This window comes from Jatropha curcas, chromosome 2, assembly GCF_041381405.1.
Source record: "Jatropha curcas cultivar XTBG-Jc1 chromosome 2, XTBG_Jcur_1.0, whole genome shotgun sequence".
Lineage (NCBI taxonomy): Eukaryota > Viridiplantae > Streptophyta > Magnoliopsida > Malpighiales > Euphorbiaceae > Jatropha > Jatropha curcas.
Window position 1 is genome coordinate 25883187 of NC_143152.1, and position 25340 is coordinate 25908526.

Sequence of the window (25340 nt, forward strand, 5' to 3'; positions counted from 1 at the left end):
AATAACAAGAAATAATAAGTTTTTTGAAACAATTTCTCTTCCACAGGCTTAAAATTTTATAGACGAAACTAATTACTAATATAATGTGTCAAATGCTAACACACTTTCACCTCATCCGTTTCATCTTCCCCGTTTAACATAATTAAAAAGACAAAGAAAACAGACTAAAATGTCTCACTTCCAAGCACGTGTCGGCCCCACTTTCCATGCTTCTACAGTTTGTTGTTCGCTTTCTGCTTACGCCACCCATCTTCCACATAGCAGAAAATTACACTTACGTGTCTTCTCAAAGTCTCCTACGGCCGACACTTCGTTTCTTCTTTTGGCCCCACGGCAGCCTTTGTATTTCAATACGTACAATTTATTCGTCATCTTCAACGGCTCATAATTCACTCTGATCCACTTTTTTTGTGTATAAAAATTCACTTTCCTTTGCTAAAAGCCTTTTAAGCTTACCATAAGCTTCTTTACTCTCCTCCTCCGCCTCCTTTCTCTCTCTCGCACATGGATAGTGTTTCTTCTTTACAATGGCTGCTTCTTATTTTCATATATTTCAGTTCCATAATTTCGACACTCGCTCAGTTGCCTGGCACTTGGGAGCTGTTGGTCCCTAATGCCGGCATAGCCTCTATGCACACAGCAGTTACCCGCTTTAACACCGTTGTTCTTCTCGACCGGACTAACATTGGCCCATCTCGGAAAATGCTGCCCAAAGGCCATTGTCGCTTTGACAAAAACGATGCCATCTTGAAGCGCGATTGCTATGCACATTCCGTTCTCTTGGATCTTCAAACCAAACAAATTCGACCTTTAATGATCCTCACCGACACTTGGTGCTCATCCGGTCAGTTTCTCCCTGACGGTACTCTCTTACACACCGGGGGTGACTTGGACGGATTTACAAAGATCCGGAAGTTCGAACCTTGTGACCCAAACGGGTTGTGTGATTGGGTGGAGCTTGATGATGTGAAATTGAGTGACGGAAGATGGTATGCTACGAATCAAGTATTACCGGACGGTTCGGTGATTATTGTTGGAGGTAGAGGAGCAAATACTGTAGAGTATTATCCACCGAGAAACGGCGCCGTTTCTTTCCCGTTTCTTTCTGACGTGGAAGACCGTCAGATGGATAACTTGTATCCTTACGTCCATCTCCTCCCCAGCGGCCATCTTTTTATCTTTGCTAACAACAAAGCAGTTTTGTATGATCACCAGGTTAACAAAGTTATCAGAGAATATCCACCGCTGGATGGAGGGCCCCGCAATTATCCATCAGCGGGTTCATCAACTATGCTAGCACTAGAAGGTGATTATTCAACGGCTGTGATTGTTATTTGTGGCGGGGCCCAATATGGAGCTTTTATCGAGAAAAGCACAGACACTCCTGCACACGGTAGCTGTGGACGGATGGTTGCCACGTCACCCGACCCCGTTTGGGAAATGGAGAATATGCCATTTGGGCGGATCATGGGCGATATGGTTATGCTACCAACTGGAGAAGTGCTAATTATAAATGGAGCTCAAGCTGGGACCCAAGGATTCGAAATGGCATCAAACCCGTGTCTGTATCCACTTTTGTACAGACCGGATCAACCCGTTGGCTTAAGGTTCATGACGTTGAATCCGGGAACGGTGCCCAGATTGTATCATGCAACAGCTAACTTGTTACCGGATGGGCGGGTATTACTGGCTGGAAGTAATCCACATTTTTTCTACAAATTCAAAGCTGAATTTCCAACTGAATTACGAATCGAAGCTTTTTCGCCGGAATATTTGTCACCTGACAGGGCCAATGTTCGACCGGTAATTGAAGAAATTCCTGATACGGTACGATACGGAGAGGTTTTCAATGTATTCGTATCGGTTTCGTTGCCTGTTGTTGGGATTGTAGAAGTAAACTTCGGGAGTGCACCATTTGCAACGCATTCGTTCTCACAAGGACAAAGATTGGTTAAATTGACAGTTTTGCCCTCTGTGCCAGACGGTAACGGCCGGTATAGGATCGGGTGCACTGCGCCGCCTAATGGGGCCGTTGCTCCACCCGGTTATTATATGGTGTTTGCGGTTAATCAAGGCGTGCCGAGTGTGGCGCGCTGGGTGCATTTAGTGTCAAAATAGATTAGTTTTAAATTAGATTTTGATAATTGCATAGATATTTTATAATTATTGATCATTCGATTTCAATTGTGAAAATGGAATGATTTAATTGTTGGTGATAAAAATAAAGAATTTGTTCTATATTATTTTTTTAGCAAAAGATTTGTTCTTAATAGCAATAAAACAAAAATAAATGGCAGTGCAGAATTTGGACTTACATTAATCAAGATTTGAATTAAACCATAAAGAAGATTATTTTGGGGCTTTTATGAACTCTTTTCTTTCTATTTCTTATATTTTGTCGCTTCACAAATATACCATACAAAGTTAATTATTGGTAACAACATTTGAATGCATTATCTTGTTTTAGACATTTGTATTTGGGGTATGGAATTTTCTTTGTAATTTTGAAAAATGCTTTCAAAATACAAATTATTCTTAAAAAATAAATATTATGTTTAGAACCACATATCATTTTAGATGATGAGGAAAATATTGAAGCAATATTAATGTATTTGAAGGAAGCATAATTATGGAAAATATCTAGGGAAACTTTCCCTTATTTGGGAAAGATGAGGAGGAAAAAATTGAAGGAAACAATATTCATGTATTTTCTCTTCAGGTCTTTATATATATTTTTCTTTTTGGTTATATAAAAGAGCAAAAAAGAAAATACCTACTCAAAAAGCTGATACGGCAAGCATCAGCCCTAAGAATCAGGGATAATAAAATACGACTAGAATCCCAAATATATAATAAGAAAGGGATAGAATGATCCAATCTAACCAGATGATTAGCCGCAAGATTGGTTTTCCAGTAAACATGACGAAAAAAGCACTCTCAATCTCGAACCAAAAAACTCTGAATATTCAAGAGAATAGTTGCTAAAGGATGAGCAGGGTGCAAATCCGTAAGGACTAATCATTATTTTGAATATCTCTAATTTGGAAAGAAAATAATAGAAGAAAGTATAAATTTCACTTATTTTTATTAAATTACCTAATTAGCCAAATTAATTAACAAACTTTAGCCCTTCCTTCAATAACCACTATTTAAGCAAGATATAATTGATAATTTCCAATAGTAACATTTTATTTCCTTTAAAATTTTACTACTTTCAAATAAAGAAAAATAAATTTATTTATTTCTATTCATTATTTCCAAACAAAATGATAGAAAATTGACAATTATTGATTATTTTTTCCTATTATTTTTATTCTTCCATTATTTTCTTTTATCTGTTTCCAAATAAACCTTCACAGCTTGTTTGGATTGAAGGATTCTTTGAGAGGAAAATTGAGATGGAAAAAAGTAGGAATTTGATTTTTCTTATTTTGAAACCTCGCGGAAAATATGGAAGGATGCAAAATGATAAATAAATTCTCTCCAAATGAAGGAAAGTTTCTCAAAAATTACAAGAATACCCATACCTTTTTTGACTCCGCAATTCTTCTTTTTCTATCCTTTGTTCCTTTTATTTAAATAATTATCCTTATTTAATAGTAATATTAATTTGTTTACTGTCCAATTTTTTTTTTTTTTTTTTTTTTTTTTTTTTTTTGAGTGATTGATTAATGTGCAAGGCAAGAAATGACAGTGAGAGAGGAGGGGATGAAATGATGGTGTTTCGCAAGAAGAAGAATTAAGACCATCATTCTATCAATAAAGTTGAATCGCCAGTATAGTCTTTGAAATGCTTTGTTAATGGGTTTGTCTAAAGGGCCATTATTCGAATAATCTTAAATTCAGTAATTTATTGAAAACAAATCTATGTTTGAGGGCAAAAAGTTAAATACTTTTGGTTGGATAAAAAAAAATTATAATTATTTGAAATTTGATTTTGGGTAACTTATTATTACAAGAGCTTTTACTTTTATGTTTTCTATTTTTTTTCTATAAAAGAATAATTTTACTTTCTTTTGCATATTGTGAATTTTTTTTTTGTTTGTACGTAGAGTTTTATGTTTAAACTGATAATAATATTCAGATAAAATCTAATCTTATGAATAAAGTTCTTTGGGAGATACGAATGAAATTTTATTTTATTATTTTTTATAGAACTAGAAGGGGTAATATTTCTTTTAGATATAGAGAGTAAAAATTTTTAGTCTTTTAGTAAATATGCGTTACGGACGTCGAATTTGTATTCTTTACTTTTACAAGATGTATGGCCTTTATAGGATTAATGGTAGATTTATTTTGAATTTATTTAAGAGAGATATAAGAATTTGAATCTGATTTCTTGTGTTGTAAAATAGGCTTTTGACTCTTGAAATATTAACCTAATGATGCCTTTCAAAAAAAAAAAAAAAACACCTAATGATAAGTAAATTTATTATTAATCTCTAAAATTATTTTTATGCGTTTCAAGTGTAAATAAAGAGGAGAAACACTTTAGTTTTAAAATTTATCCATTTGTCTCTGAAAAATAATTTACTCTAGAAAAATATTTTACAAATTATTTATTTTTTATTGTTTGGTTGTATTATTGAAAATTAATTAAAAAATATTAAAATCTTTAACTCATAAAACTATAAAAATATTATAATGATAGAAATTTCGCATTTTAAAAATTTTATTGTTAAATATAAAAAAATTTTAAAAATAATAAATTATAAATATCGTCGGTGACCGGTGGTGGTGGCCAACTGTGACTGATAGTGAACGATGAGTGGTAATAGTGGCTATCAGTGATTAATAAATTAGAAAATATGCATTTATAAGATTGTAATAAATTTGTTAATGTCCGAAAAATATTTTCTCCTCTTGAAAAGAATAAGTCATTTTACTTAGTTTTTTTTTTACAAGGAAAATATTTCTATTGGCTTATTATCCTGGACGCCTCCAAACAATAGAAAAATTGTATAAAATATTTTTCTCTAAATTGTTTTATAAAATCAAACGGAGGAGAGATCTAATTGTTGCCTATTACCACTTTTTTCTGAAAACTGTTTTTATTATTTGCATTATATATGCTGCCCCAACCTTGTTTTTTTCTTTTTTTTTTTTTTTTTTTCTTGTCATAGCAATACTAAATACTAGAGCAAATAATAATTCTGTGGGTGTTGGTAGGGCAGCAATTGTAGTAAAGGAATGAAAGCTATAAAAGTAAAATTTTATAAATCAAAATATGAATTGTTTAAATTAAAACTAATTTTATTTTCCCTTCTCTTTCTATTTAATGTTTATGCACACGCGCTCCCTTTTTTTTTCTTCGTCACAATTTTGCTCTCTTTTTCTATCCTTAACTTTTCCTTATTGTTTAATGGGATTGGCTGGTTCATTAAATTAACAGTTTTGGTTCAATAAATTAATGGTTTAACATCTTAATCAGGAATAGAATTTTCTTTTAGTGCTGGGAAGAGAATTTGAATCTAGATCTCTTATCAGTTCGTATATACACTTATCTTTAGACTATGTCTTGGCGTGCAATTAGGGATAAAATTGATTTTTAAAATTTTGTGTTTGGTTCCAATTAATCGATTTCAGATTGATATTTCGTTTACAAAAAGCCTGATAATTTTGGTCTTGATTCCAATTTAATCATTTCTTTTTCTATTCTTATTATTATTTTTTTAAATTTAAACCCACAATCTTGGGCTGATTTCAAATCCAAAACCTCTTAGATTGGGCCCGAAACAAGAAGCGGTCCCTTTCAATTTTGGTCCTGTTCAAGACAAAAAAATGAGGGGCCCAAATTTGATACACACTTTTTCAATTTCTTTTCAATTTGATTTCAGAACAAATTGGAGGAGTAGGTAAAAGAAGTAGAAAGAAAATAAATTTGAAATAACAATTATATCCTATTAGATTAAGAAAAACAAAAACAAAAAGAAAGTTAAGAAGGGGTAAATAAATAATTAACAATTGAAGGACAAAAATTGATTTCATGATTTCATTTTTTTTTTTTTTTAGGTGTGGATTAGAGATGCACTCTACCATTATGGTACTTGATATTATATCTTGATTTAGAAGTTATGAGAGTTGTAAATTTAGTTTATGCAAATATACGAATGATTCTATATTTATTTATAACAAATTTATTAGATAAATTAGATTATAAGTAGTTTATTTATACTGAATTTTGAATGTTGAATTTGAATTAACAATTTATTAAACTGAATGATTAAGAAGTTATATTAAAAGCCGATTGCTAAAAAAAAATAAAAAGTATCATATGGGGTAATATTATAATTATAGGGCAGTTTTATTTTTTATTATCTAATAAGTTAAATAGTTTATTGATTCAATTAAAAAAAAAAAACCTTATTTCATCAGAATTTGGTTTGTGCATTCATGTAACTACCTTATTGGTTAAATTTAAATAAAGAAACTTTGTAAATAAGACAAAACAAACGAACTGTTTTGTAATATCTAACGTCAGCACAAGCTATAAATTACGAAATAATGTTTCTACTTCCAATTTATTTATTATTTTTTCTATCAATTTGTTTTCTACATTGGTTTAACTATTATTTACTCCAAACTTTTAGACTAAGTTTGGTATAACGAATGGAATGAAATAGAAAAATATAATGGAATAGGAATAGGAATAGGAATATCTTATGTTTGGTATGCAACATGGAAGAAGAATTCTATTCCTATTCTTTTGTTTGGTTATAATTATATGAGAAATGGATAAGTTGATAATTCACTAAAAAGAGCAAAAGACTAAAATAGGAAAGACATATTTGATATTTTATAAAAAAGGACATATTTAATTTTTCAAACAAAGAAAAAAGAAAAAAAAAGAGAGAAAGCTTATTGCTTAAATTATTATAAGTAAAATAAAATATTATTAAATAGATAAATAAAATTATATTCATATAAACATTATGGTAAATAAGTATATTGCATTGAATATTTTAATAATTATTATTTTGACATAGTTAATTACATAATATTTTTTATGTAAATAATTTAATATTTATCGTATAATTATAAAGAATAATAATTTTTATTTAAATTAAATAGATGACATCATATCATGGATTTATATGTGAAATATGTTATAAAAAATAATTATATGTAAATAGTTGAGATAACTATTATAATACTTATAATTAACTATTCTATAATTATAATATTTAGTATTGTGATAAAACACACGTACCAACTAGTCATAATATTAAAATTAAACAAGAAATATAACTAATATCATCATCATAAACATTCTAATTATAACTAGTACTATAATCAAAATATTATAATCACAACTAATATTTTAATAGTATTATAATTATTGTGTTTTTCATTATAGTTATGATTGATACTATAATTATAATTATTTCACTTAATATTATAATCATATCTACTATTATAATAACTAAATAAATATGTAATACCTAGTATTAAAATACATTGATCTCATACGTATGAATTATCTATACATAAAGATTATAATTATAACTATTTTAATTCTCAATTATTGTATAATTAGAGTTAGTATTCTAAAAATATTATAAATATAATTATTTAATTATAATTAGAAGTCAAATAATATCAATCAACTATACATAAAAACTACGACAATTAAGTGTGTTGGGAAATAAATTCCATTCAAATTAAAATAAATAGAAAAAACTTTTTTATAGTGAAATGGATGATAGATCTAGCACGAGTCAATTAGGTCTCGTGGAAGTAAATTTCATGACTTACTCATTTATAATGATATTATGTCGTTCAATTTACAGTACTTTCTAGCCATCGTTAAATAGTCACGGGACGGTCATAATTCTCATGTGAATTTTTTTCCATGAAATTTAGTAACCAATTATCATATTTGTTGCTATTTATTGCCTCATTTGGTGCGTATTAGTTGCTATTTTGGTCGCACTGATTTCAAATAATTTTATAGTTTCCTTCAAATTACATCCGATGCTACATGGCTATCAATTTTAGTTAGTCGTTCTTTTAAGAGTGTAAAAGTAATATTCAGTAAATCTCAGTAGACAAAAATTTGTGGCCATGGGCAGTGATCGATGCACGAGTTAGAATGGGGGTCAATTTATAGAGGCTCACTTTTTATGTTGTCAACAACTAAAATGGACAAAATATTATGTTTTAAATTTAAAAAATAAAGTTTTAATTTATTTAACAAAATATCAAGATCTCGAACCTAAAAACTAAAATAAAATCATTGCGAATTAAAAAAAAAAAACAAAAGAAGTTGTTGATTTCAAATGATATTTTTGTACATCATTTATACCGTATGATATTTTTGATGCATTCTCTCAATTCAATTGTTTTTCTTAATTGTCCAAACAGCAAGAAACTAAAGAGTATGATAATCTTTGAAGTTGAAATCTTCAAATCAAAGCAACATATTCATCGCACAAGAACCTTCAATTGATAAGTGGGTTACTATTTCTATATTCCTGCACCTGTCACAACTGTCAAGCTATTGCAGTTGTACAATCAAGACCACCAGGGCAATCAGCCACTATCACATTTTTATGCGCATTTTTGTACGAATACCGCCGAGCCAACAAAATATAGATTATCAAATTTGTAGCAGCCATTCCTGCTAAAAGCCAGTAAAAGTTATCTAAACGACTACTATTCAAATCCTTCCCAAACCAACTCTTTCCATATTTCTCAGTCACATGATCAAGAACTATTATTATTAGACTAGCAAGGAAATCTGCAGCTCCAAGAACACTCAGGTAAAACGCAATGCCTAAACTTCTCATGGAATCAGGGACTTGGTCATAGAAATACTCTTGTAGCCCTACTAATGTAAATCCATCTCCAAAACCAATAATCAGAAACTGCGGAGCCAACCAAAACACACTCATTGAAACCGAACCCTGCAATGGATCTTTCTCTACAACACTTAGCCTCTTCTTTTCTACCAGAGCGGAAACTACCATTGTCAAAATTGAGAAACACATTCCAATTCCTATCCTTTGTAGGATATTGATGCCTCTCTCATTTCCTGTCACCCTTCTTACTATTGGTATTAGGATTTTCTCGTAAAAGGTTACCGAGATTATCATTCCAATGGCAGCAAGTGAGTAAATGGAAGCTGGAGGAATCTCGAAACTACCAAACTTTCGATTCAATGTAGTTCCTTGTTTGATGAAAAATGTGGGGGCTTGAGCTACACAAATCCCAAACGGCAAAGTTGCTAGCCATATTGGAATCATATTTAGAATGAGCTTCATTTCCTCAACCTTTGTCACGGTTGCTAGTCTCCAAGCACTTGCCTCATTTGCAGAATTTTCTGTTCCTTCCACAATAGCTGCTTTATCAAGAAACCTGCAATACATTATTGGGGAGGACACATTTAATTAAAAACACAGTAAAAGTTTCAAATAATCAAACTACAAATAGTACTCCAAATAACCTATTTAACGACATGATTTAATTATATTCCGATTATATCAGGACCATCAACAAGCTTAGTTAAATGGAAATGGAAAGCGTGCTAGTGTTGCTTACTTGAGCTTATTGGTATGACAGAGAACCCTCCCTTGGTCTAACTGAGAGTTTTGGTGTAACTCAGAATGATTGGAGGGATATGGCAGGTTTCTTTTTCTTATAGCAGCTACAAGAACCTGCAACATTGGCTTGAAAGGGCTTCCTGATGGTGCTCGATATCGATAATACGGCCTTCCAATAACGAAGATGGCAAGTGATAAAGCCATAACTACTGTAAGAACAACATCTGCAACACCCCAGTTCACATGATCTTGTGTGTAAACAATCACTGTTACGCCAAGCAGGAGGCCGGAGCAAAGGCCGAAATTCCACCAGTTGAAAAATGACATTTTTGCTTTTCTTTCTTTATAGTGATCATCGTCGAATTGATCGGCTCCAAAGCTCTCTAAGGAAGGTTTGTGCCCTCCTGTTCCTATGGAGATTAAATAAATTGCAAGAAAGAATACCATTTCATGAACCTTTCTGGCTTGAGTGCATGAAACTGAATCACAAGCTTTTAGACTTGGAACGAACTGAGACATTGTCAGAAGAATCAGGCCCTGCTTAGTTACATCAACCAAACAAGAAAAATAAAATTGGAATTAGATTTGGGATATTACATTTGAATTTTCTTTGTTGATAATAATTTGGCAAGAAAACCAAATGAGTGGAAATTATTCCTTGAGCTATTTCTTTTTTCCTTAATTTTAAATTTTAGGAAGGAAGATGGTGTATGAGAAATTAAAATCTTGATGATCTCTTATAATATAATTAGTCATGCAAGAGTAAATATAATTAGATAACAAGAAATGGCAATTAATGTTAATAATAGATGAGATGATCACCAGAAGATAGATTATAGAAGAAACAAGAACAGTAGAAAATCGGCCCAAGTAAGCATCAGCAACAAATCCTCCGAAAAGAGGCATCAAAGTAGTCACTCCTGACCAGTAGTTTACAGCTTTGGCTGCAGTCTTTAGGTCCTGATGAATCACTTTGGTCAAGTAAATTATTAAGCTTGTAGCTATTCCAAAGTAACTCAACCTCTCACTGAATTCAATTGCTGCCAAAAGAGAACATAAGACATATATTAAATATTTGCATACAAAATAATCAATTATGGATTTACAAGTTTAATAATTTCAATTTCAATCACACAACTAATCTGGTGTGGTCCAATTGGCCTTCTTACTTGTGTGATGAGTGAGAGTTATCGAGTTTAAATCCTATTGACCACAAGTGTTGTCATCAATTTGATGCCTCTAATAGAGGGCTATCCCTATTATGTAGCCCGTAATATTATTTCGGCTATCAGGCCTCCCAATGAATTTAAAAAAAAAAAAAAAAATTTCAATGACACCTAAAATATAATTATACACAACCATATAGTTTTAAACTAATACATAATTAATTGAAAGTATTACCATTTTTGCATGTAAATGCACTCTTTATATTATATTGTCACTAAAACTCTCTACTAATATGGTATTAGTCATGTGACTTGTAAAGAATTAAAAGAGAATTAATGTAGTACTAATCCAAAAGAACAGATAAGAAGTACTTACAAATGATAAAAAGAGAAGCTTTCCAAACACCAGTTCGAGCTCGAACAGGAACCCATCCTTTATGATCTACAGAAGAATCAAAAACCCATTTCTCTGTATCAACTTCTCTTGTTTTTGCTGTCTTTTGTGGCTCCATAAATTTGGATCTTTGACTATATAATTAAATAATTAGTATTATTATTATTGCCTTCAAGTGTGGATTGTTATAAAAGCAGTTTGGCTTTATATAGAGGAAGGAATACTAACTCTTGGTTGACTTGTAAATATGTGCATTTCATTTTTAATATGCAATAATAATTAATAAGAAAAAGAAAGATGTCATTGTTTAGAATGGAATAGCATCCATGAGAACAGAATTCTTTTCGTGGTTATACAATGGACCAAACTTAGAAAGCCCCACAAACGTATGAATTCCACCACTGTAAATGACTTTCCCTAATAGTGTTTCATTTGTTCATTTCTCACCATTTGATAGCTATATATATATCTATCCACAAGCAAAGAATCTCTAATGATTTGGCTTTTGTATTCATCAATTATGCCTTGCACCTTAGTTGTTATAAATGTTTTCAACTTTAGGATGGATATTTTTACATTGATGAGATTCCAATCTTTGACACTCATTTTTAGACAATCTCATCTTTTATAATTATCTTAATTGTAATTTAAAAAAATATATATTTTTTTTTATATTAAAATTGTGAATTAATATAATATACTATAATCTATAATAGTCTAATGCCATTCACTATTTTTAAAGGAAAAAAGAAAGAAAGAAATTAATAGGTCTCAATCTTGAAAAGAAAGAAATATAAAGGAAAGAAAAAGATAAATGTTAATAGATGATCAAGATTAATAACAACACAAAGTTTTTAAAACCATTTAGGGAGAAAAAGATATATATTAGTGAGGTGGTGACACTTATAATACACACTGTTTCCAATTATAGTGCGACTCTCGATCTTAAATTTCTTATCTCACAACTAAAATTCAACTAAAAAAATATGATTTATTTCCCATCTGAACCCATAATATTTTTTTAGAAGGAATCAAACTAAAAATTTCATTAAGAATAAACTATGTACAGATATAAAATGCAGAAATATATTTCTATATTCTTGCACAGTAAATATAATAATAAACAATTCATTTAAAGAATAAAAAACACACTTTTGGTTTCAACCATACTATCAAGTTGACAAAATGTAATGCATGTGCTATAGGCGATTGCTCATTCCATTTGGTGGATATTCATGGTCATTGTTCAACTCTACGGTATTTTTACAAGTCTGATATCATTATCTTCAAATTTCTTCTTTGTATCAGAGAGTATCTACACTTTTTTTCCGCATAACTGTCCAAGTCAAAAAAATATCATAAACAAAATCACTATAATGGTAAGAACAAATTTCAAAAACCGTGAAAATTACTAGATCTAAGAATAAAATCCTAAAATATAGACAATAATAACTCACATATATATATCAAACTACTTAAACCTAAGCATTATTCGGAAAAAAAAAAAAAAAATACAAGGGTGACCACTTCACCGGTACCACCCATAGTATTTATCATAATGTGATTACAGAAAATGTGATATAACATTTTTTTTTCAAGGTAAGATATCAAAATACTTTAATTTCATTATCATTGTTCCATATATCGATAAGAATGCTAGTTACTATTTCTCTTGATTGGAAAGCGTTGACTGAAATAAAATTGTGAACTACATCAATATATCTAGTTATAATTTTTAATATTTGTCAATAGTTATTAAATGAAATAAAATTGTGAACTACATCAATATATCTAGTTATAATTTTTAATATTTGTCAATAGTTATTAAATGACTTTGTAATGGAGATAAAACAAGTTTGATTTTAATGCCTAATGTCACTTATAAAATGGTATGATCTACCTACTTTATGCTTGGGTCATGATTCTTCAAACTTTTTAAATTTTAATTTTGTTTATAGACAATTAGATGTGGTCTGGTTGATCTTTTTATTTTTTGTGGAAGATGTAAAAAGTAAGACATCTCGAATTTGAATACTCTCCGTCACAAAAAGATTATCACCAATTTAGTGAATGTTATTCAAATGGAAAGACTACCTCATGTTGTGTACTCTACAATATTATTTCGGTCCTCATATATATAAAAAAACTTTTTTTTCATAAGTTTTTATTTATATTTTTTAGTTAAAATATATCTATTAGTCTTCCAAAAATTTTATTTTTATTTTTTATCCTTAATATTTAAAGTATAAACCTGCCACTGCAAATAAATTAAAGCCTAAATATCCTAAACTGGCCGTCAATTTCATGTGGGAGAAAAATGTTGAAAATGCGATGGTTTCATGATGAACTTCTTTCCAACACATCTTGCACAGCTGCATGCAGATAAGCATTTGGAAATAAAATAATCCATGCCAAAAACATTTCTAAATCGCCCACTTATCAATATATATACATTAGGATCATACTTCTCTAGACAGGATCATGATGTCAATGTTGAACTAAATCAATAAAAATGAAAATTTTTTAAAAATTGTTCCTCCTATTTTATCTTTTTTTTTCTCTGTGTATGATAAAAAATATTTTCATTTTAATAAAAATTTATATTTTTATTAATTTAGTTCATAAGGGGATCATGAATCTGGTTTGGACAAGTCAATCTTTAAACAGTGTACGTGAACACATTTTTTTTTTCCACTCATGATTTAAAGGTGTTCGCAAATTATTTAAAAAAAAAAAAAAGGTGTTTGCAAAATAACTGAATTTAAATTTTATTTTGGGATCATTTTAAATGTACATATCTCTATATTAGTCTACTGATTAAAAAATATTATTCTTTTAATGTTTCAAAGAGACATACTGACATTAAACCTTAATTGATAAAAGAGAAAAACTAGCTCCAGTCTCATTTTCAAGAGACCATCTAACAATCTTCTTTTTATTGGAGCTAGCGTTTTTATTTATAAAAAATTAATAAAAATTAGAAATTTTTATTTTTATTTTCATTAATTAAATGGATGATGCACGTCATCATCGACCCACCTAATATTAATAAATGGACAAGAATTCGAATTAATCTTCTTCAACAATTAACTTAATTTAGTGTAAACATTCATGGACCCTAACCAAATTATTTAATTTAATTACAAAGATAAAAAAATATTAATTATTATTTTGCCCTTTTGGTCATGTCCTGTAAAAAGCTTCAAAATAATAATTAATATTTTTTAATCATTGTAATTAAATTAATTAATTTGGTTAAGGTCCATGGATTACTTAATTTAATTTGGCTGTCTCAAATATGGAAAAGAAGATCCGAAATCTTTTAAGAAGATTATATAGATTAGTTAATTTAATTTGGCTGTCTTAAATATGGAAAAATGGAAGATTTCAAATCTTTCAAGGAAATTATAAGAAGGAAAGAGCACACATAGAATAAACTCTAATAACTTTTAACGGTCAAACAACACGACAAGCTAATTTCAATTCAATTGTCATTTATCTTTCTTCTAAATCTATTTATAGTACCTTTTCAATACAATGTACCTTTACGTTTTAAGCTCATTTACCTTTCAAGCTCCTTTGCATTTTCCACCGTTTACTCTACAATTTTTGCATGCACTTTTTACTGCCTATTCGGTAATCTTAACTGTTTTACTATATGTTAATTATTGTAATAATTGTCAATTATTTTACTAGCTGTTAGCTGTTATATATTAATTGTTAGTTGTTAGCTATTTATGTAGCAGCTAAGAATAAAAGTATTTAGTAAAAATAACAGTTTGATTAGCTGTTTAATATAAAACGACAAAAGAGTGTATAAACAAATATGCTGCAATAGAGGATATGGCAAAGACAAACGATAGATATAGACGTCATAAAAAATTTGTCAATTGCTAAACATTTGGGATCATAATGTGAAGTACTGTCTCAAATTCTAAGCATTAAGATAAATATTATATTATTAAATCCGTAATTAATTAAGATAGTGTTTTAATCCAATTAAAATATTGTTGCTTAACAGGGCCTATATTTTGTTACTCAAGCTACCAAGTTGGTGACCTGATTACTACCTAGCCAGTTCTTAAAAGGCTAAATGGTAAAAGAGTATCTTAAACCCTAACCTTTTACCAATTCTAGTCAATTTTTGTAATTTGTCAATAAATGCTGTGAACTTACTCTTCGTATTAAATCTAGTCTCCATTTGCATTCTGTCAAATTGGTGCTAACGTAGTGGCTAAATTTGATTTGTTGGGTCCATTGGATGCCTAATCAATATTAAATCATCGGTTCATGTAGAATAAAAAATTATTAATTTATTTACTTAATAATTTAAAATGAAAAACTAAACACTGTTATTTTTAAAAATCTTATAAATGTAAAATTTTTCTTCTAATAAAAAATTTAGGTGCTGTTTATTTTAGATTAAATTTTTTATTTTCATTTTTTTTTAAAAAAAATAAAACTTATTTGTTTAAACTTGTTTAATTTTTTTTTCTTCACTTTTCAGAAAACTGTTTTTTAAAAAAATAATAAATTTTATGAAACTACAAATAATAGTTTCTGTAATTCTGCCTTCTGTTTGTATTCTACATTCCCTTTTTTTTTCATTTATATAAGACTTGTCTTCTTAAAAGTTGTATTATTATTATTATTATTATTATTATTATTATTATTATTATTATTATTATTATTATTATTATTATTATCTAATATCATTTATTTATATAAAATATACAATCCTTATTTTTATTATCTCTATTAAAATTCTATGATTTTTTTTCCATCTCTTCTCTATTTAGTATTATTTTTATATTTATTATTATTTTCTCTATCCATATAAATTTAATGTCATTTATTATTATTTATTTATATAATACTTGGATATTATATTTTATTCAATTGATTGTATACATAATAATCGATAGTTAATTTAATTTTGAATTTAAAAATAAAAGTGTGAAATATTTTTAATTATTTTATCTTAGATTTTAGATTTTTAGATTTTTTTATTATTAACTAAAATCTTTAATGGCTTAATAAGAGAAAGATTTGATAGTTGGAAGAATTTCTTCGTCATAAACTAAAAGAAAGGAAAAAATAATTTTAGGAAAAAAAATAGTTTTGAGAAATAAGTAACCAAAAACTGTTTTATGTTTCTAACAAATAAAAAATTAAAAACAAACAACTGCAACAAACGGATACCTAAAAATTTTTAAAATAAAAAAATTATTAAATCTCTAATTTTTTTTTTCTACCATGAAAGTTTTGGCATTTATATTTATAGCTCGATTCAATTTAATTTTGCAAATTTGACCGAAATTTTTAAATCAACTTTTCAGTTTTATATTTTATAAAACTTTTGTTTATAAAATTTAAAATTTTAATTATAAATAATAATTTTTGTATATCTTAATTTAATTAAAAATTTGAGATTGTAAAATTAATATATCATAAATAATTACTCCATATTGATTTTGAACTAATATTAAAAAAAATTAAAAGGTTTTATGTTTATTATTGATTGAATTCATATATAATAAATAAATAAAATAATAATTTTTATTTTTAAAATAAAAAAACAATAATTTAAAATTTTTAATTTTTAATATTTTTGAAGTACAAAAAAATTGAATAATTTTTTATACTAAATTCTTTGAAATAATTTTTTATTCCAAGTGGATTGATGTTTTAGCACTGACCTGACATCTCATGGAACCACATATCATATTTGATATGAAAAAATAAATTCACAATCCAATTAAATTCACAATATTGATAGATGAAATTAAAAAAATGGCTAAAATTGATAAAAGTGTCAACATTCAGATTTTTTTTTTCATTAGGTATTTTCAAAATCCTTTTAGTTTTAGAAATTACTAGCATACCATATTGAGTTATATTTGAAACTGGCAAGTCGCAATCCAATTATATATCAAATATGAAAATTATGAATATAAGGTCATTTTCAAGCTAGCAATTGAACCCAAAAGAGAGTATAAATTTGCATACTAAAATATTCTCATACTAAAATTGAAATCGTTCTTTTCAATTCTTACAATCTTTTTGATATGCCACAAAAGAAAATCTTGGCTCACATTACTTTTCTGCACTCTCTAGTTAATGGGGCTATCAAAGAATGAGTTGGTGTTTACCACCTCTGTGGATTCTCGATTGGACCCTCCCTGTAACTTAGGGTTCCAAGCTTGTCACTAAATTCTTCGCCAACATCCAACATCAATCACTAATTTCCTTTATGAAACTACAAGATTCGAGTTTTTCTCTGGCTGTCATATATTCGATCATTGTATTTTTTTTTCTTTTCTTTTTCTTTTTCTTTTCAATATATCTCCTTCATAAACTTATTTTTTAGTCATTATCTGTAGAATATATTCAAAGATCTTCAAGAAATAATAATAATAATAATAACAATAAAATTAGGAACTTGGCACATTTGTCACATGCCCGAATTGGTGTCTCTTGGCTGTTCATGTGTGAAATTTATAAGAATAAATCCTAAGTTGGTGCGTCTGCTTCAAATTTTGTCATGAATTTCAGGCTCATAAATCATTCCATGTAACCAATACGCGTTCATATTTGGTAGTCGAAAGAGACAATTGAGGATCTTGCACTTGTTGAAGGTTGATTCCAGATCGATATTGTTACTCCATCAACATATCGACTTTACATTTTTTTTAAAAAAAATTTGTTTTAATGGGCAAGTCTCCATTTATAACTAAAATTAGATAACAAAAAGGTATGAGGAGGTGATGTATGACAATGGATCATCAAATTCATGTTCATAACAAACCTTAACTTTGATAAGCTGGCAGGAACCAAGGACTATGATGTCAAATTTCACTATGATATTTTTAGTATATAATTGACGTCTTGAATTGATAATTTAGCATCATAAAATCATAGAATGAGAAAATGACCGTTTGATTCAGCTGATTAATTAATGTAGTTGATAGATGGTTGCGTCTGATAACTAAGTTACAATTATTTGATGAGTTCTCTTTTTTTGGATAATTAGGAGGTATAATTCTCTTGAAAAGAGAAGCGTAAAGATTTTTTATCTTCCAATAAAGTACGTTTTCCGATGATCAAACTTGTATTCTAACTCTTACGAGAATTGAGGTTGGTTTGGTAAGCTATTTAACGACATAATTAGGATGCAAATACAACACAGGCGATTTTATGGTAACATTGCAATAATTCAAAAAAAGTTCATGGTAAAATATACATTAAGCCAACCTTATTAGTTATATACACCGTCTAAGAATTCATTTCAATTTTTTCCATGTATTTTAATTTTAATTCATCTATATCCTAATTTCACTGAGCGCATGTGCCTCAATGAATGTGGCAGGGTGAAATGGCAAGTCTTATCCCTTTACCGACATGACATGTATGGCTAATAAGGGGTACAAATACATTAATTCTGAATTAAATCGAATTGAATAAAATTGTAAAAATAAAAAATCGCTTTTTATTGAAACTGAACTATGTTAAAGTAAATTTAATAATCAAAATAAACCAATTGATTCGATTTGTTCTAATTCAATCTGATCAAATAGTTGATTCTTAGGTAAAAAATTATTTATTTTACTTGTATTAAAAACATTGAAACCAAGGTTCTATAAAATTACAAACAGACATTAGAACTGAAACTGATTAATCGAATAACTGCAAAAGTAAACTAAATCTGACCATATACGATATCCCTATGTATGTCACAAGTAGATTAAACAAAAACATTATTTCCTAACTCTAGTCAAATAGGGGTGTGTAAATGGTTTAACCAATTTGATTAATTCAATTAAATCGTTCAATTTTGTTTAATTTTGTCAAATAGGGGTGTGTAAATTAATTATTTTAGTTCAAAGCGGTTAATATAAAAGTTAATTCAACCAATTTAATTAGATTAAATTCAGTTAATTCAAAAAATAATTTGATTTGTTAAAAGTTCAGTTAAATTTATCGAATTGACAGAATGATTACCTTAAAACCACCATTAAATTTTCATGCGAAAAATCACATAAACACTTTCTTTTTATCATGGATGGATCCAACCCAAAAAAATTAGGGAACTAAACTACAATTTTAATTAATGAGAAGCTAAATTAAAATATTTGTTTTTCAATTTTTTAATACTAAAAAATTGAATTTTTTTTGGATGGGCCAAGTCTCCTTTGGACCCTATATGCGTGCGTCTGTGCTCTTTCTCAACTTTATCTCTTTATGCAATAGACAATAAAGCAACGAATGGCAAAACTCCGCTTCACTAACACAATCTATCCGACAACACACAAACGACAACTTACCTCAAATCTTTTGCTTTATGGCTTTACCTTTCGGCTATGCCAACTCTAACAATAGAATTATGAAAATGGTAGAAATAGGTAGAGTTATAGAACAAAGGAAAATGATAGATCCAAGTCTAATCAATAATTTTAACAACAAATTAAATATCAAAGCTCGATGGCTATGATTATAACATAAACTTTTAGATTGAATATTATCATCCAAAAAAAAAAAAAAAAAAGGGTTGATTGGCTATTATTGGCTGCTAATTTTGCTTTTTTCTTTTTTTAAAAATTGGCTCCTACCCTACGTAATAGGACCAATTGTATAACTCTTAAATCTTTTGGTACAAATGTTCAATACTAAAACTATTATTGTTTTGTAATCGAGCACACATTATATTGCACAAGAAATCTTCATGACTAAATAACATAACATACTATTACATATTACATAGAGGAATTTTAAGTCATAATTATTTTTACACTAGTTGAGTTCAAGGCATTGAGGTTGCCCAATCATCACCAGAGCAATCAGCTACAGCCACATTCCTATTCACATTTTTATAAGAATATCTTCGAGCCAACCATATATAAACTATTAAATTTGCTGCACTTATTCCTGCTAAAAGCCAATAAAAATTATCTAAACGACTACTATTCAAATCCTTGCCAAACCAACTCTTTCCATATTTCTCAGTCACATGATCAGTAATTGTTATCAGAAGATTGCTAAGAAAACTCCCGGCTCCGATCACGCTAAGGTAAAATGCAATGCCTAAACTTCTCATGGAATCAGGAACTTGGTCGTAGAAATACTCTTGTAAGCCTACTAATGTAAATCCATCCCCAAACCCTATAATAAGAAGTTGTGGAGCCAACCAAAACACACTTACTGAAAGTGAACCCTTTAATGGATCTTTCTCCATAATACCTAGCCTTCTTTTTTCTACCAAAGCTGCAATTACCATTGTCAAAATTGAGAAAACCATTCCAATTCCTATTCTTTGAAGGATATTGATGCCTCGCTCGTTTCCGGTCACTCTTCTTAGTACTGGTGCTAGGATTTTCTCGAAAAAGGTTACCGAGATTAAAATGCCAATTGCAGCTAGTGAGTAAACCGAAGCTGGAGGGATTAAGAAACCATTGTTACCAATTTTTCTGTCTAATGTTGTGCTTTGCTTGATAAAGAATGTTGAGGCTTGTGCTACACATACTCCAAATGGTAAGGTTGCTAGCCATATTGGGATCATGTTGATAATAAGCTTCATCTCCTCCACTTTAGTCACTGTTGCAAGTCTCCAAGGATTTTGTTTCTCAGCTTCATTTTCTTTGCTTTCTAGAATAGCCGCTTTGTCAAGAAATCTGCAGTCATATAATTAGAATTATAACTAACCAGGACGTTCAAATTTTGCCAGAAGTAAAAAAGATAAATGAGAGGAGCTTGATTAATTACTTGAGTTTTTGGGTATGGTAAAGAGGTCTGCTTCGGTGATCCATTTGCGACTTGGGTACTTCATAGAGCTCATCAGGATTTGAAGGATTTGGCAAGCTTCTTTTCTTAATAGCAGCAACAAGAACCTGCAACAATGGAGTTAAGGGGCTACCTGTAGGAACCCGATAACGATAAAATGGCCTTCCAATAATAAAAATAACTAATGAAAAAGCCATAACTGCAGTTAGAATAATATCTGCAACTCCCCAACCCATCTCTTCTTGTACGTAAACAATGAGCGTTACACCAAATAAGAGTCCTGAGCAAAGCCCAAAACTCCACCAATTGAAATATGACATCTTTTTCTTTCTTTCTTCTGTATGATTATCATCAAATTGGTCTGCTCCAAAACTCTCTAAAGCAGGTTTGTGACCTCCTGTTCCTATGGAGATTAAGTATATGGCTAGGAAGAAGGTTACTTCATGAATCTTCCTTGGTTCTTGACACTTATCACCACCACATGCCTTGAGACTTGGTATAACTTCGGACATTGTTAAGAGAATCATACCCTGTTAATCAATAACCAAAAAAAAAAAAAAAAAAAGAGTAAGCAGCAGAATTATTTCCATAAACAATTTTTTTAAAAAAAATTCTGAGCATGATCAAAGATTGCTCGTCTTTGGATAGACTTTAATGGACACAGTGATCATAATGGATCATAAAAACCCAAACTTGAATTTAATGGTCTCTTTCAAACTTTACTGGGTCATTCTATGTTCTTTTATTTGATACAAATTTTAATTCCTTATCTTTTTCTTTCACTTTGAGTATAAACTATATAAGAGAGGGACGGAGATACCAGAAGATAGATAATGGTAGAAGCAAAAACTGTGGAGAATCGGCCCCAGTAAGCATCAGCAACAAACCCTCCAAGAAGAGGCATCAAAGTGGTCACTCCAGACCAGTAGTTTACACTCTTTGCAGCCGTTTTTAGGTCTTGATGCATCACCTTTGTTAGGTATATTATTAAGCTTGTTGCTATTCCGAAATAAATCAGCCTTTCGCTAAATTCAATTGCTGCAAAATTATAGGACAACCAACCATTTGAAATAAATATAAATACGCACATAAAAATAAAATGTAATAAGTTAAATTAGTTGTGTTTTTACGGTTTGTGATCATGCAAACTCATAGTGGGTTTTGACTCATAATTGAGAAACACTATACTACCTTCAAACATATACGTGATTTACTTATTTAGACTAAATTTACAAATCTATTAGTGAATTATAAAAAATAAATTTTTATTAAAACGAGAGTATTTTTAACTATACACTAAAAAAAAGACAAATTGAAAACAATATTTAAAAAATCTCTATTTTTATTAGTCCGATTTAGGAATACTTTCGTAAATTGATGTAGGTAAGTATAATTCAATATGTTATGGAAAAAACTTGATACCACCTATTCTACTCTCTATTATAGACTCCTATTGACCTCATAAAAGTAGTAGGTTGTAGGCCATACTGAGCAAAAGTTCTCAACTTGTGATTGGTAATTATAGAATCCATCTTTTTTTTTAACACTGACTAAAACTTTTTGACGATCTAATATTACGGACTACAGGATAATCCTCTTCTAAATTTATTAAACTGGTGAAAATACTTATAATTGAAAGGACTTAAATTCGAAATCTCTCACTTCTCATGTAAGTGAGGACTCAATACGTTAATATACTTAATGAAAATTAATGGGATTCAGGTAACAAATACTATATATTAATATTTATACATATTAAACTAAGATTAAGGATAATTGTAGAGATAAAAGGCAGATGTAGCACTAATTTCACGTAGGAGTTATACTCTAATAATTCAAGAGATGCCTATGATCACTGAATTAGTGCATTATTGGGTAAAAGAAGAATCACTTTCAATTTGCAGCTTTTTAGTAGACAAAAAGAGCAGTAAAATAATTAAGCTAAACACTTGATATTGGATTGCAACCATATATTCTGTGAGTGCTGTCTCAACCTAAAGCAAAAAGTGTGATAAGATGGATAAGAATCAAGACAATTTAAAAGTCAGAAAGAAACATATCCAACCAATGGATAACAGTGCTTTTTAACATTAAAATCTTCTCCACTGATTTTGCTATTGGGAATCAACTTATGGGGTTGTCATTAATGTCTTATTTGTCCATTCTTATAGGATTGAAATGAGATATGTATATATATTGTGCTGCAACTATTTATGGAAAATCTTATATGTAGAATGTCCTACATTTAACGACAAATTAATAAATAATAAATGTGTATAAGTGAGTCCTATAAATTCTATAATTTTCTTATTTCTCTAGCAGTTTCTTTCTAATTTTAAAAAATGTATTATTTTTTTAAATGGCTCTTGCAATTACTTATTTGCTATATTAGCTTGTTACTCTATATAAACATCCTACAAATAATCATGGGTTTACTACATAAGAACTTATATTCATAATGTCAGAATTAACTTAAATTTTTATATTTTTCAACAGTAATTTGTTTGTTTTATATGCAAATTTTTTTTATAAATTAAAGTTGACGGGATAAGTCTAGTAATGCCTTATTTATTTATGCAAAAAGAAATATCATTATATGGTAATGTAATTTTATAGGCTGTAATTAAACTTAATTTTTACATTCTATCAAACCACAATTAATAATTTATTAGTTGAGTATCTATTGTGAAATGAACGAGTTCCAAGATTCAAAATTTAACCACCTTTAAACATTTTTTGTTTTTCTGATAAAAGTGGGAGACAAGAAGATTTTTTTTTTTTTTTTTTTAATGAAACAGGGGAGCAAAAGACTACAAACATATTATAAAAATGGTAAATATATATATAAAAAAATTAAATATAGAATAATATATGCATTGTATTAAAAACACTACTAACTTATTAGTTAGTGCTGTAGTGAACTGTCGCCCATCCAATTCTTGTGCATAATTAATTTAATCTACATTCTTTCTAATTCTTACTTTTTTAAGAATTAATTTAAGAATTCCATCCTCGACTAAATACTAAATACTAAATACACAAAGGGCATATAAGAGGGTCAAACAAGTTAGCTAATTAAATAGTACTAATTTTTTTAGTATTGATAGACCCAAGTCCAAATAAATATACGTTGCATATTTTCAACTTGCGGGTTCTAATCTCTCTCCCAATTTGCCTCTACCTTTTCATTTTTTAATAATAATTCCCTTATATTTATTAAACATGAAATTAATCTTACTTTAGGATTTATAATTGTCTTTTTCTGTAAACACTGTTCTAGGAATCTAACTTCTGATCTTGCAGAGGAAATCCAATTCTATTGTATGGTTTATGTCTTTCCAATGTTAAAAAAAAAAAAAAAAAACAGGCCTTGGAGTTGAAGGACACAAATCCACACGTTATGATGTATTGCATACTCTCTTTTCTTCCCCTTCACCCCCTTTTCTAAAGGAAGATAAAAAGTTGATCCAAAAGAAAAGGGCTTTATATAAAATAATTTATGATTAATATCAACAATTTAATTATAATATTTTATATTTCTCGTTGGGTTATAGTATAATTTATCTGTTAATTTCACTTTCTTCTTAATAATAATAATAATAAAAATAATGATTGAAGAGAAGATTTAGAAAAAAAAAGAGTAGATGGCAAGTGTTGATGAAATACTGTTGAACAGAAGAGCAACTCAGTTCTTACCGATGATAAAGAGAGAAGCTTTCCAGACGCCGGTGCGAGCTCGGAGAGGAACTCTGCCTTTATGATCAATAGAAGCATCAGAAACCCATTTCTCATCATCACCTGCTCTGGTTTCTGCTTTTGGCTCCATGTGAAATTTCTGCATGTATAATATAAGTGGTTTAAGCTAATTTAGCTGATGGGTAAAGCAAGTTTGGCTTGGCCCTCTTATATAGCGGAAGATTTGCCAAGTTGACTCATTGAGTTTCGGATTTGGTGGAAGACCAAAAAAGAATCAAAAATCTTTTTTTGCAATTATTGTTAAAATGGAAAATGGTCAAACTTGTCATTATCATTCTAATTTATTCTTCCAAATGAGTATTTTAGTGTCTTTTATCTTCCCTAAATGAGTTAAGTTCAAGTTTTAGTAATCTACCTATAATATTATTCGATGAATACTGTTCTACATAATGCAATATGACCGAGATATTCCATTATTTTTTCTTTTTTTTTTCCTTTTTGCAAATTATTATTCAGTACCTGAAATTTACGGCTCATTAATAAGTTCATCTAAATTTTATATTTAAAAAATAAATTAAGTAATCTTCCACATTTGTCATTAATGTAATTATAAAGAATTGTTATATTTATAATTGTCGTACTAGCTATTATATGCGTAATCACAAAAAAATAAAAAATACATATAATACAATAATTTATTTTTTTAAAAGTAAATTTCATATATAATATGTATAAAATGATGAAAGAAAATTGTTTGACTGAAAC

General features: G+C 29.0%; 3 protein-coding genes across 3 annotated transcripts; 1 reads left to right on the forward strand and 2 right to left on the reverse strand.

Moving 5' to 3' along the window:
- The first annotated feature begins 423 nt into the window (after nt 1-423).
- LOC105646688 (glyoxal oxidase-related protein) lies at nt 424-2243 on the forward strand. The gene has a single exon (XM_012232595.4). It carries the CDS (start codon nt 505-507, stop codon nt 2116-2118), a length of 1614 nt encoding a protein of 537 aa, XP_012087985.3. The 5' UTR covers nt 424-504; the 3' UTR covers nt 2119-2243.
- Nucleotides 2244-8363: 6120 nt separating this feature from the next.
- Nucleotides 8364-11287, reverse strand: LOC105646687 (protein NRT1/ PTR FAMILY 5.6). Its single transcript, XM_012232593.3, has 4 exons — nt 11085-11287; nt 10365-10582; nt 9541-10079; nt 8364-9357 (listed from the first exon to the last, which is right to left on the reverse strand). Exons 1-4 carry the CDS (start codon nt 11218-11220, stop codon nt 8493-8495), a joined length of 1758 nt encoding a protein of 585 aa, XP_012087983.1. The 5' UTR covers nt 11221-11287; the 3' UTR covers nt 8364-8492.
- An 8515-nt stretch (nt 11288-19802) lies between these two features.
- LOC105646686 (protein NRT1/ PTR FAMILY 5.6) lies at nt 19803-24775 on the reverse strand. Its single transcript, XM_012232592.4, has 4 exons — nt 24576-24775; nt 21700-21917; nt 20862-21409; nt 19803-20770 (listed from the first exon to the last, which is right to left on the reverse strand). Exons 1-4 carry the CDS (start codon nt 24718-24720, stop codon nt 19903-19905), a joined length of 1779 nt encoding a protein of 592 aa, XP_012087982.1. The 5' UTR covers nt 24721-24775; the 3' UTR covers nt 19803-19902.
- Nucleotides 24776-25340: the final 565 nt, after the last annotated feature.

Excerpts from the sequence above, each read along its gene's own strand:
- LOC105646688 (XM_012232595.4), top strand. The coding sequence starts at position 505 with ATGGATAGTGTTTCTTCTTTACAATGGCTGCTTCTTATTTTCATATAT.
- LOC105646687 (XM_012232593.3), bottom strand. The coding sequence starts at position 11,220 with ATGGAGCCACAAAAGACAGCAAAAACAAGAGAAGTTGATACAGAGAAA. Across the intron at positions 10,583-11,084 it reads AGCTTCTCTTTTTATCATTT|CAATTGAATTCAGTGAGAGG; the intron begins GTAAGTACTTCT and ends CTCTTTTGGCAG. Across the intron at positions 10,080-10,364 it reads CTTCTATAATCTATCTTCTG|GGCCTGATTCTTCTGACAAT; the intron begins GTGATCATCTCA and ends GTAACTAAGCAG.
- LOC105646686 (XM_012232592.4), bottom strand. The coding sequence starts at position 24,720 with ATGCAGAAATTTCACATGGAGCCAAAAGCAGAAACCAGAGCAGGTGAT. Across the intron at positions 21,410-21,699 it reads CTACCATTATCTATCTTCTG|GGTATGATTCTCTTAACAAT; the intron begins GTATCTCCGTCC and ends ATTGATTAACAG. Across the intron at positions 20,771-20,861 it reads TACCATACCCAAAAACTCAA|ATTTCTTGACAAAGCGGCTA; the intron begins GTAATTAATCAA and ends ATATGACTGCAG.